This window comes from Danio rerio, chromosome 8 (assembly GCF_052040795.2).
Source record: "Danio rerio strain M-AB ecotype USA chromosome 8, GRCz13ab, whole genome shotgun sequence".
Classification (NCBI taxonomy): Eukaryota; Metazoa; Chordata; class Actinopteri; order Cypriniformes; family Danionidae; genus Danio; species Danio rerio.
Window position 1 is genome coordinate 717501 of NC_141028.1, and position 13269 is coordinate 730769.

At 40.2% G+C, this 13269-nt stretch overlaps 1 protein-coding gene across 3 annotated transcripts in view; it reads left to right on the forward strand.

Moving 5' to 3' along the window:
* The window catches only part of prdm6 (PR domain containing 6), a 68258-nt gene extending 57213 nt beyond the window's left edge, over positions 1-11045 (forward strand). For 2 of the 3 annotated variants that reach the window (XM_087264128.1, XM_087264129.1), the window contains exons 7-8: positions 473-649; positions 7311-11045. In XM_087264128.1, coding sequence (XP_087120254.1) covers positions 473-649; positions 7311-7425 — 292 coding nt within the window. In that variant the 3' untranslated portion in view covers positions 7426-11045. Of the gene's footprint in view, positions 1-472; positions 659-7310 lie in introns of all 3 variants that reach the window. The other variant, XM_087264130.1, reaches the window with a different exon arrangement.
* The last annotated feature ends 2224 nt before the right edge of the window (positions 11046-13269 follow it).

A 13269-nucleotide genomic window follows, 5' to 3' on the forward strand; every position in this document is an offset into this window, starting at 1 on the left:
CTTTTCGTGGGCTGCTGGCTGTAACTGTGATCATTTTTTTGTTGAAAAAAAAACAAAACAAATGATGTGTGCTGGTCTATAAAGAATTTACTGTTTAAAAATGCGACGCAAAACTAGAAAATTACTGTTGCGCTGGTCTGAAAATAGCAACACATCGCGCCATGTACATCTTGCTCCTTAATGCGCAGAGTGTATGATAAGGCCCTCTGTGTGTTTGTGTGTTTCAGGCCGTATCAGTGTGGTCACTCAGTGTGTGTGTGTATATGTGTGTTTCAGGCCGTATCAGTGTGGTCACTCAGTGTGTGTGTGTATATGTGTGTTTCAGGCCGTATCAGTGTGGTCACTCAGTGTGTGTGTGTATATGTGTGTTTCAGGCCGTATCAGTGTGGTCACTCAGTGTGTGTGTGTATATGTGTGTTTCAGGCCGTATCAGTGTGGTCACTCAGTGTGTGTGTGTATATGTGTGTTTCAGGCCGTATCAGTGTGGTCACTGCTCTCAGTCGTTCTCCCAGCCGTCGGAGCTGCGGAATCACGTGGTCACACACTCCAGCGATCGGCCGTTCAAATGTGGATACTGCGGCCGTGCTTTCGCCGGTGCCACCACACTCAACAACCACATCCGCACACACACCGGGGAGAAGCCTTTCAAGTAAGTACAGTGAGTACCCGCCCTTCACTTCTGCATCACAGCGCACTGGACACACACACACACACGCATGCACACACACACACACACACATTCATTTATTTACATTATATATATATACACACACACACATAAACACAAATGTTTCTATCATAAATATTATTGTATATGTTTTATTATGGGCAATGCAGTGGCGCAGTAGGTAGTGCTGTCGCCTCACAGCAAGAAGGTCGCTGGTTCAAGCCTCGGCTGGGTCAGTTGGTGTTTCTGTGTGGAGTTTGCATGTTCTCCCCGTGTTGCCGCGGGTTTCCTCCGGGTGCTTCGGTTTCCCCCACAGTCCAATCACGTGGTATAATGGAATCGGGTAGGCAAAAATTGACCGTAGTGTATGAGTGTGTGTGTGTGTGTGTGTGTGTGTGTGTGTGAATGAGTGTGTATTGGTGTTTCCCAGTTATGGGTTGCAGCTGGAAGGGCATCCGCTGCGTAAAACATGTGCTGGATAAGTTGGCGGTTCATTCCGCTGTGGCGAGTCCTGATTGATAAAGGGACTAAGCTGAATATAAAATGAATGAATGTTTTATTATTATTATGAATGTTTTATCATTGTAAATATAATAGTAAATGTTTTAATTATGCTTAATTATTAGAAATAATTTATTATTAATAATTGGATTAAATGTTTTATTGTTAGAAACACTTTTTAAAAGATTTTATTATTATAAATTTTTTCCCTTACTTTATTAAGACTGTCAGTGGTCAGACTCTGCTTCATCCACAGCTCAGAGTGCGTGCGTGTGTGTGTGTGTGTGTGTGTGTGATTATGTTTGTGTAATAATTGAAGGCGCTCATCGATGCATTCTAACAGTCTGAACACACACACACACACACACACACACACACACACACCTGAGCAGCTCCAGAAGTGTGTTTTAACACTGCCAACAAATCAAGCATCTAATGAGCGATCAGAGAAACACAATAGTGTCATCAGCGTTTCACAAACACAATCATCAGAACACTGAGAGATCAATAGCGGATCAATAACTCACTTCTACTGATCGAGCGGACGAGCCTGACAGAGTTCAGTCCTCCGTCAGCAAAAACACACACATTTACATTCACACGACACACACTTCAGCGCAGAAACTCTCTTCTTCACTCGTTCTCAAGTATTTCACAGATGATGTTTAACACCCGCAGCACGCTGGCTCAGTGGTTGGCACTGTGGCCTCACAAGCAAGGTCGCTGGTTTCGAGTTTCTTCTGGATCAGTTGGTGTTTCTCTGTGGAGTTTGCATGTTCTCCCCATGTTGGCGTGGGTTTCCTCAAGGGTGCTCCAGTTTCCCCTACAGTTTAATCACATGCGCTATAGGTTGTTCACATGACATCACTGAAATTCAGATGGAGGACATCATTTAAGAATATGAAAGGTCTGGTTTGGTTTGATCATATCTGTGAACATTGGGATATAATAAGGGATATGCCCACCATAATGAGGAATTATCCCCCCCCAACCCCAAAAAAATTCCCAAATCACTAAATATATTCGTCGGGAAGTGTTTCGCTGTAAATAAGCAGTTAAATGGTCAGTAATATGTGTTATTATTATTCTTTACAAAAGAAAAATAAATATATATATATATATTAGCAGCAAATACATTAGCGAACAATTCAGCTTATTAAAATTAATAGCTATTTTAAAGAAATAGATTCAAGTTATCAAACCTCATTAGCCGTTTCTTCACTGTATAACTCACACATTCTGTTTAACCCTTTCAGACCTGAATTATGTTCCAAATTTCAGAAAAATGGGCTGTCATGTGATGTCCACTGTAATGGACGCAGGGTCTGAAGGGTTTAAAGAGAAGCGAATGAATCTCTTATTTATTTAGATTCTTCGTTTGATTACATTAAATAACAGGTGTCATCAGGGCCTCTATGGATGCGCTGGCCTTGGGTGTCACTTTAAAGATGCATACATCTAACGTTGTAATAAAGGCATTTGACTGCTTTCCTAACTCTTTATGCTCATTTAGAACAAAATTAGTTAGTTTAAAAAAAACCTCACTAAGATCAACATCTTTAGATATTATTATTATTAATTATGTGCATATGTGTGTTCAAACACTCACCCAAAACCCAGACTTTTGCTCCGCTTCAAATGGCATGTACAGAATCCGTTTGGGAAACAGTGTATATTGATCACTACGGAGCGGGTCAGCTGACAGTCACGCACCGCTATGTGACTGTTTGAGGATTGCACAGGAGGGGAGACGATACCTGTAACGAAAAGGAAGGGAATCCTGCCGTTTTTATAATTATTTCAAAGTGTTTTCATGCCTAAATAACACTAAAGCACAGCACAGACTCACATTTAAGAGCAAGGGGTGTCTCCTGGTGGCTCGGCGGTATGGGTTGCTTATAGAGAGGATCGGCTCTTTATTGCCGCTCTTCAGAGAAAGACTGAAAATATGGGAGAAATACAGGAAAACACCTTTACGGGATGATAGCGGGATAGAACTGTAAAATACAGGATAATCCCGGGAAAAACAGGAGGGTTGACAGGTTTAATTTTGATAGATATTGCTGAGCAACAGTTATTTATTAATTTGCAAAAAGATACTCATTAGAGTAAAGCATTACAAAATCCATGTCTACATTAAATCATACCTGTCAACATTGTGATGTGAAAATAAGGGATATGCCTACCATAATAAGGGATTCCCCCCATCCCCCTTCTTAAAATAATCCCTAAAGTACTAAATATGTTCATTTGCAGCTGTTTCATTGTAAATAAACAGTTAAATGGTCAGTAAAATGTTTTAAAATTATTATTAACAAAAGAAAAATAAATATATACATCAGCAGCAAATACATTAGCAAACAGTTCAGCTCATTACAATTAATAGCTATTATAATGAAACAGAATCAAACTATCAAATCTCATTAGCCGTTTCTCCACTGTAACTTACACATTCTGATTAAAGAGCAACGAATGAGTCTCCTATTTAATAAGATTTTTTTTATTACATTAAATAACAGCTGTCACTTTAAAAATGCACACATCTAACGTTATAATGAAAGCATTCGACTGCTTTCCTGACTTTTTATGCTCATTTAAGACGAAATTAGTTGTGTTTGGGAAAAAAAAAACCCATCAAGATCGACATCCTTAGATGTTATTATTATTAATTATGTGTGTATGTCTGTTTAAACACGCACCCAAAGGCCAGACTTTCTCTCCGCTTTAAATGGCGAGTACAGAATCTGTTTAGGAAGCAGCGTCTGTTTCTCAGTATGGAGCGCGTCAGCTGACAGTCACGCACCGCTATATGACTGTTTTGAGGATTGTATAGGATGGGCGACGGCACCTGTAATCAAAAGGAATCGCGCCATTTTTAATATTTATTTATAAGTGTTTTCATTCCTAAACAAAGCAAAATCACAGAAGACTCACATTTTAGAGCAAGGGGCGACCCCTGGTGGTTTGGCAGTATGGGTTGCGTATAGGGAGGCTCGACTGTTCAAACACCGAAAATATAGGAGAAATACGGTAAATACCTTTACGGGATGATAGCGGGATAGAACAGTAAAATACGGGAGAATCCCGGGAAAAACGGGAGGGTTGACAGGTATGACATTAAATATATATGTATATATATATACACACACGCACTAAAACTCATCAGTCAACTTTATCGAATGAAATGAGTGTAGTTAACTCAAAATTGACTGAAAGTTATTTCTACTCATTTGAAAAGAGTTTTGAGTGTTGGAGGTAAGGAGTTAATTACACTGTAAAAAGTGATTAGTCATTTAAAGCGAATAAAGCAATTGCCTGAAAAGCAACAGGTTGACTTCACAATAATAATGTAAGTAAACCCATTTTAATTAGTCAACTTAATTTTCATGATTATGCTAATTGTACTCACCTTTTTAAAGTTAACTTGTCCCTTTTTACAGTGTCAGACTTTTTTTGCACACCTGTTTTCAAATAATTACTGTAATTATCACAATATTACATATTTGGTGCGTCATAAAGTCTATAAAATCTAAACGTAGAGCCTGTATTGAATTTAGAGGACACACTGGAGTCTGGAAGAGCAGATTTATTTTAGTTACGGTCATTGTGATAGATCCAGAAAAGCTTAAAAATATACATGATAAATGTGTATTGGAGAAGTGTTTACTTTTATTTAGAAAAGTGAGTACAATTAGCATAATTATAAAAATTCAGTCAACTTGACAGTTTCAAGTTACACTGGGTTTGGCCAACTCTCACATGCTCGCCCACTGAAGCTAAGCAGGGCTGCGCCCGGTCAGTACCTGAATGGGAGACTACATGGGAAAGCTGGGTTGCTGTTTCAAGTGGTGTTAGTGAGGTCAGCAGGGGGCGCTCAACCTGCAGTCTGTCTGGGTCCTAATGCCCCAGTATAGTGACGAGGACTATATACTGCTCTAAGCATCGTCTTTCTGATGAGACGTTAAACTGAGGTCCTGACTCTCTGTGCTCATTAAAAATCCTAGGATGTCCTTCGAAAAATAGTAGGGGTTTCACCCCGGCATCCTGGCCAATTCTGCACTCTCTCCATCATGGCCTCCTCTCCGTCCCCATATCATGATTGGCTTCATCACTCTGTCTCCTCTCCACCAGCTAGTGTGTGGTGTGCGGTCTGGTGCAATATGGCTGCCGTCGCGTCATCCAGGTGGATGCTGCACACTGGAGGTGGATGTGGAGATTTCCCCCTATGTGTAAAGCGCTTTGAGTGGCCAGAAAAGTGCTATATAAGGGTGCTTTCACACCTGTGAATCGATTCTCTTGTTCTGAAACAGGGATTAAAATTGTTACCGCTCTTGGAGAGGTTCGCTTTCACACTGCAAAGTTTTCTAAATGGACCAAAATAGCTAAAACAAGTCACGTGTGAGTAAACTCTCCTCACATTGCTCAGAGTTTCAGGGTTTATTTTGCAGAGTCCCGCTCAGCTGTCAGGGGGATGGTGGTGGTTTGGTGGTGATTGACAGGGTGCGCGCGACGTGTCTGAAGGAGGGATGCGGTGGAGAGGGGTGAAAAGGGTGCGCGACAAATTTGAGGACCAGGAGGGAGACGTGCAATTACCGGGAGATTATCACTCGTTTGCGGGCATCCGGGAGTCTCTGTGCATTTGCCGGAGACTCCCGAAACTTCTAGGAGACTTGGGATGTCTGTTGAATGACCTCCTGCCCTTCTCATAATTGTCTCTTCATATAGCCGTATGCCTATACATATCCATAAAACACTGATATAACCAGGCTCAAATCGTTTGCTTTCTCACTTCTCCGGAGTTTGTTTCAATCGAGCCGAGACCATCTCATTCAAGCGATCTCAGACTGATTGTTTTGGCACGGATTGCTGGATTCACATATGCCAAACAAATCGCGCTAACTGGGCAAACAAGACAGGTTCCCAAACTAAAGTCTAGGTGTGAAAGCAGCCTAAATGTACAGAATTATTATTATTATTTACATTATTATTGTAAAGTCATCTAGTTGCTTTTAAGGCAGTTGGTTTACTCGCTTTAAATGACTAATCACTTTTTACAGTGTAAATACCTCACTACTCATAACTTAAATGGAGTGAGTTCACAGTACAAATATAGATTAGTTTTTGTTTTTTAACTTAAACGGTTTGAGTTGCCTTAACCTATTGGGTTGTACAGTACTCAGTTGGTTTGAGTTCATCTATCAGGTTTTACTGTGCTCAAATGGATTAAGGTAACAGTACTCACTCAGATTAGTTTTTGAACCTAAATGTTTTTTTTTTGTGATGGGTTTTCTCAAATGGTTTGAGTTACCTCAACTTATTGGGTTTCACATATATAGACTGTAAAACTCAACAGTCAACTTTATCAGGTAAAATGAGTGTAGGTAACTCAAAATTGACTGGAAGTTAATTCTACTCATTTGAAAAGAGTTTTGAACCTAGTTTTGAAGGTAATGAGTTTATTAAATATCTCATTACTTAAATGGAGTAAGTTCACAGTACTGACATAGATTAGTTTTTGAACCTAAATGGTTTCCTCAAACGGTTTGAGTTACCTTAACTTATTGGGTTTCACAGTGTGTATATATATATATAAAAGAGGTTGGCGACGCAGTGGGTAGCACGTTCGCCTCACAGCAAGAAGGTCGCTGGGTCGCTGGTTCGAGCCTCGGCTCAGTTGGTGTTTCTGTGTGGAGTTTGCATGTTCTCCCTGCGTTTGTGTGGGTTTCCTCCGGGTGCTCCGGTTTCCCCCACAGTCCAAAGACATGCAGTACAGGTGAATTGGGTGGGCTCAATTGTCTGTAGTGTATGAGTGTGTGTGTGATTGTGTGTGTGGATGTTTCTCAGAGATGGGTTGCGGCTGGAAGGGCATCCGGTGCGTAAAAAACTTGCTGGATAAGTTGTTGGTTCATTCCGCTGTGGCGACCCCGGATTAATAAAGGGACTAAGCCAACAAGAAAATGAATGAAATATAAGAGGTTAAATTCAAATTAAATACCAGAAAATGGACAGAAAAAGATTGTGTGTGTGTGTGTGTGTGTGTGTGTATGAAGGATTGTGGAGCTGTAACAAGGAGGAGGAACCCAAAAAGATAATAATCTCTCTCTCTCTCTCTCTCTCTCTCTCTCTCTGTGTGTGTGTGCAGGTGTGAGCGGTGCGAGCGCAGCTTCACTCAGGCAACTCAGCTCAGTCGACACCAGCGGATGCCCAACGAGTGTAAACCCATCAGCGAGAGCAGCGAGTCAATCGAGGTGGATTAACTGAGGATGCAGTATCAGGAAATAAACACACATTCACTGATGATGCAGGATCATGAGTCAACATCACGGACACTTCAGCAAAACCAAAGAAACACTCAAACACACACAGACAGCCACACGCAGCAGTCAAACCAGGCAGAGACTGAGCACTGAGGGGCGGAGCCGGGGGCGGGGATTAAGATGCAGGAGATTATTTATTTATGAGCACAGCAGAAACTCACACTCGCTCCGTGATGGTCTCGCTCTCCAGTATAAATCAGCTTTCTTTTAAAGTCCACATGAACCGGAAGCTGCTATCGTTGTTTTTTTTTTCATCTTGTGACACAGTTCCCAGAGAAACAGAATATTAGATAAGCAGTGGGCGTGGCTTGTTTTTTTCTACTGCAAGCTGATTGGATGAAGTAAAGTAGGCGTTTCTTTCAGAAAGATTGGGTAAAAGAGATTGGGGAGAGTTGTTACAAGCTAACAGACTCCTCCTCCTCACTATTTCTGTTTGAAGGGGCGTGGTTAAGTGTGTTAGCCCCACCCCATACCTCAGACAGACCTAAGCTGAGAATTTAACTGAAAACAAACACTGCATTTGCAGATTTAAAGATTACAAGAGGAAACTATTTTATTAATGACAAGCACAGATGAATTCTTCAGCACTAAATTAGCAGTGTGAGCTAACAACACCAATATGGTTAGTTTTGATTTCATGTGGACATTAGTTTATTAACACAGAGGAGATACCACTCAGATTTATTAAAGCGTATCAGCATCATATAAATGATGAAATATTGTTTTAGATGTGTATGTAAACATGCTTTAGATGTATTTGAATCATTTCAAATCATGTAAGTAAAATGAACAGATTATGAAGCTTTATTAAAATATCTGAACTCTCTTAAATCAAGATATATTTACCTGAGATTGACATATATAGATGCATGTAGGATTTAGGAGGTAGAGACAGTTAAAAATGTCTTATAATGGCACCTATTATGCAGAAATGACCTTTATGCAAGGTTTAAACCCAGTTGTGTGTCAGCAGTGTGTGGATATCTCCAGCAGTCTCTAATGCTCAACATGAGTGAATTGTGTTTGTTCTAATCAGACTTGCTGAATGAAACACTTTGATTGACATTCTCCCTTTGTACGTGTCATCAGAGGGGGAAAGCCCCGCCCACTAGTGCCCATCTCTCCATCTCATTAGCATAAACAGCAGCCCTGAGTGAGAAGCAGCCGTCTGTCCATTAGCCATTAGAGTGTTTGAGCTGCTGAAGATGGTCAGCATAGACTAAGAGGATTACAGATGTGATGAACAGCGACAGGAGCGACATAGACTGACAGACTCACACGGAAGCACACCTGACCAGCACTGCTGTTTTACATCTGCCACCATGCTGATGCATTAGCATTTGTAGCCCCGCCCTCTTTCAAAAAGAGCACAATCTCATTTGCATTTAAAGCGACAGTCACCAAAACACCACAAGTAGAATCAAATCCTGAAAGGGTGAGTTTCAGAGAGCTGGAGAACACTATCTGTGTGTTACTCTCAGCTCAAACTAACACACACACACACACACCCGAGGCTTATTTTAGACCAGCGCAAGACAAAATGTCCCTAAATACACAATTAAAGATTATTTTTAGAGATAACATATATCTGTTTGTACTGGAGAGCGAGGTGAGCAGTGGGTCATCATCAGTGAGTGTTTAGTCTCTGCTGGTTCTTCTTCAGGTGTAAATCACAGTATTATTCAGACTAGGCATGATTCACAGGGGTAGCTTCACCAAAAATGACTTTACTTTGTACAAAATGTAAATTCTGAATATTATATTTCTCCCATATCATGCTGAATGGCACTTTTGACAATTATTACGATGATGATTAATATTATTGTTATTTAATATGTGGACTCGGCAGCGTGTAGAGAATCACCGCTGAATGAACGTGGGTTTCATAAAACACCTTTACTTTCTTACTGGTGGAAGATCTTTATATCCGGAGCTTTATGATGATCACACACTCTTTACACGTGTCTGGAGGACAGTTTGGTCTTGTTTGTAATCTAAACATTACTAATTCTGAAGTCAAGGAGCATTTTCTGGACAAGTCAAAATCTAGTCTCCTTGGTAGAGCACCCGACTCCCATGTGGAAGGTTGCCGGTTCGATACCAGCTTGGAGCGGGTTGGGTGGTGTTGAACCGGCGGGGCTACATTGGTGCCGTGACCCGGACGGGAGTGAGGTTTAGGGGAGTGAGTGTAACAGAGGCCAGCTAGTGAGTGCTGTGCAGGTAAACCTCACTCCTCTGACCTCTAAAGGTGCTCTAGCGACAGACACTAGAGGCTATGGTCTTTAGCCTCCTTGGTAGAGCGACCGACTCCCATGCGGAAGGCCGGCAGGGTTACATTTTCACAAAATATAGAGAGTTTCTTATTAAAACAAGCACAATTATCAGACAATGGAGGAGTGAACAAATCTTGTTTCCAGTTTGAGATAACATTTTATTTCCCGCACTGACTGCTTATTTAGTTCGTATTAAGGAAAAACTCTCTTCATCTTGAATATTTTTTAATACAAAACAATAGGTCTCATTCACTAGCCATGCGTGCGCACAAATGTATGCATGAACTATGACGTTTTCAATAATAAATCATGATTCATCAAAACTTTCGTACTAAAATTGATTCTAAATGTAAGAAAAAATGAACGAACAACTTTTTCAATAACCCACGTACGCAATAATCATGTATGCTGTTATGATCACCAGTGATCTAGCGGCTGCAGATTGCTGGAAAACACGCGGTTTGCTGGTGAACTACAAATCTGCCACATTTTGGACTACAATTCCATACATGCACTTCGCACACACACACACAACTGTTCCACTTTTGGTTTATTACACACACACACAGCCAGAGGATGATTATAAATGGATTACAAGGACTATTTATACAGCGCGCACACACACACTTCATGGCTGAGATGTTTCATGGCTTCTGAAATGTGAAGTGGACGCTGACAACAGAGTGCAGATCCAAATGCAGAGTTCATTAGGAGAACAGTTAGGCAAGCCACGGTCAACACAGGGGCAAACAGATGTGTACAGGTGAATCCAGAGTTGTGGTCATACAACATGGCCAAAAGGCAAGCAGCAGACAGGGTACAACAAACAAAACAAAGCAAGGGTCAAACACGGAGGGCAAGGAAAATGTGATGTAACGTTCAGAAACAGCACAACAGGACTCGGCTGCTTCTGTGTGTTTGTGTGCTGTGTCCAGTAATCAGTCCATGAGCAGCTTCAGCTGTGGGAGAGTAATCTGTGGACACTTGGAGCAGGTGTGTGTATGTGTTGCATGACTGGAACTTGTAGTCCATATACCAGCAGATTTGTAGTCTGCTCTTACGTGTTTAAGTTATTAAATTGGATGAGGCGTAACATTCAGTGAGTCTCTAATGGTGCTGGGTGTAAATGAGAACACACAACCGATGATAAGTGAAACAAAAGAATTAAGTATTTATGAAACAGAGCATGTCAAACAATGAATAAAGGAAATTACAATGTAATTTTAAATAACCGAATCAAACGAAATACAGGAGTGTTGCCAAAACAAAGAAATGAATATAACAAAATGATCTAATTAAACCTCAACCCACTAAACTAACTAACCAAAGAGGAATCCAGAAACAAGACCGTAATTTTAAGCGCGACACTTAACTAAACTTCATAACTATTCCAAGCACATACATACAAATGTGGCAACACCTCCATAAACTACAAGAAGAATACTATGCTGCTCAAAAGACTAGATTTCTCATGAACACTGTTAGCCATTAGCAAAACAAGAGCTCTGATGATCCAATTCCCATAAAGATCGTTCAACTTCTCAATAACTTCGCCAGCTTGCCTAAAAAATAGATCACTTAATCGAGAGAAACTAAACACAACAGCAGTAAAACTACACATACACAAATGAACAGGCCAGTCGGCGCAAGTGAGGAGTTTGGCGGTGGGCCAAGCGCTCCTGCTGAACAGCGCAAGCGCACGCCTTTTATACTTGGCGGACCAGCTCCTGATTGGTGCACCGATTGCGTCATGATGGTGATTGACAGCTTTCTCAACCAATGGTTGCACACCTAGAACAGGACAGAGTACGCACTGAAGTGAGAGGAGAACGCAAAACAGAAAAGAAACAACAAAACACCACAAAACGTAACATCTGCATTAAGGTTCGTACACTCCGGGACGCTTTTCGTTTGTGTTTATCGTTAGCATTTTACGAGACGTTTTTCCGCATTTAAACCCAAGCGATATTCACCGGCGTCAAGCAGAAGAGGATGCAAAATCACTGCTTGACGATAGATGGCGCTACACAACTTTAAGCTTCCAACACCCGCTTGTAACACGGAAGAAGAGGAAGAGGGAAAGTTTTTACGCTTATTGTTAAGGTTACTGGTGACTCGAACAAGCATGGATGGTTCAAGCAGCAGTTCCAGCTCTAGCAATGAAGAAATGATGATTGTTCACAGAGCAATAAGCAGCTCCCTGTTCATATCGACCCTGGGCAGCTTCTTCAATGTGCGCTCGCATTGATAGTTTTGCACTTGAGCGCCTCCAACTGTTTACGGTAACTTCTGCAGCTCTGTGCACGTGAACAAATGTGCCAAGCTGATTGGCGGAGAAGGTTTTAGCGCGGTGCGTCAAAACAAAAAAACAAGCATGACGTTGACGCTGACGCACATTGACGCACTTTATATAGTCACGAGGTGTTAAACGTTGACAGAAAACGCAAGCAAAAAACGTCTCGGTGTGCACAGGCCTTTATAAACATTTAAAAGAGCCTAACATTAGATATGCAGTGAATGAAAAGTAACTACAGATTAAAAATATGTATATATATATATATATATATATATATATATATATACACACAGTTGAATTCAGAATTATTCGCCCCGTTTATTTTTTTTCCCCAATTTCTGTTTAACAGAGCAGATTTCTCCAGCATTTCTAATCATAATAGTGTTAATAACTCATCTCTAATTACTGATTTATTTCCTCTTTGCCATGATGACAGTAAATAATATTAGACTAGATATTCTTCAAGACACTTCTATACAGCTTAAAGTCACATTTAAAGGCTTCACTAGGGTAATTAGGCAAGTCATTGTATAATGATGGTTTGTTCTGGAGACTATAGAGAAAAAAAAATAATGCTTAAAGGGGCTAAGAATATTGACCTTAAAATGGTGTTTAAAAAATTAAAAACTGCTTTTATTCTAGCTGAAATAAAACAAATAAAACTTTCTCCTGAAGAAAAAATATTATCAGACACACTGTGAAAATTTCCTCAATCTGTTCAACATCATTTGGGAAATATTTAAAAAAGAAAAAAAAATCAAAGGGGGCGAATAATTCTGACTTCAACTATATATATATATATATATATAGGAAATGTGCAAAAAAATTATTGCAGTATTTGTATACCACCAAAAAGTGCCAGAAATGCAAGCCTGTTCCACATCTAACACCAAAACCTTTATTACAGTTAAAGATATTTTGCTTTTGTTTCGTCTCTTCTCAACTCATTTGACTTATTATTATTTTCTCTGGACGAGTGCCACTTTGAAGAGAGCCCTTACGGTGTTCAGCGTAATTGAGCACACCCCATTATTAAAATGAATATTGTCCTCCATTTCTCAGTGAATATGGGCAGTGCATTTAAACAAAACAGATATATTTATTAAAATAAGCATTTAGTCACCAAACATATTCAGAAATAGAAAGATAATACAATTAAATTCAAGAAGAAAAAATACAACCTACAAAAATGTTTCATTTTTTTGCTTCTCTTGA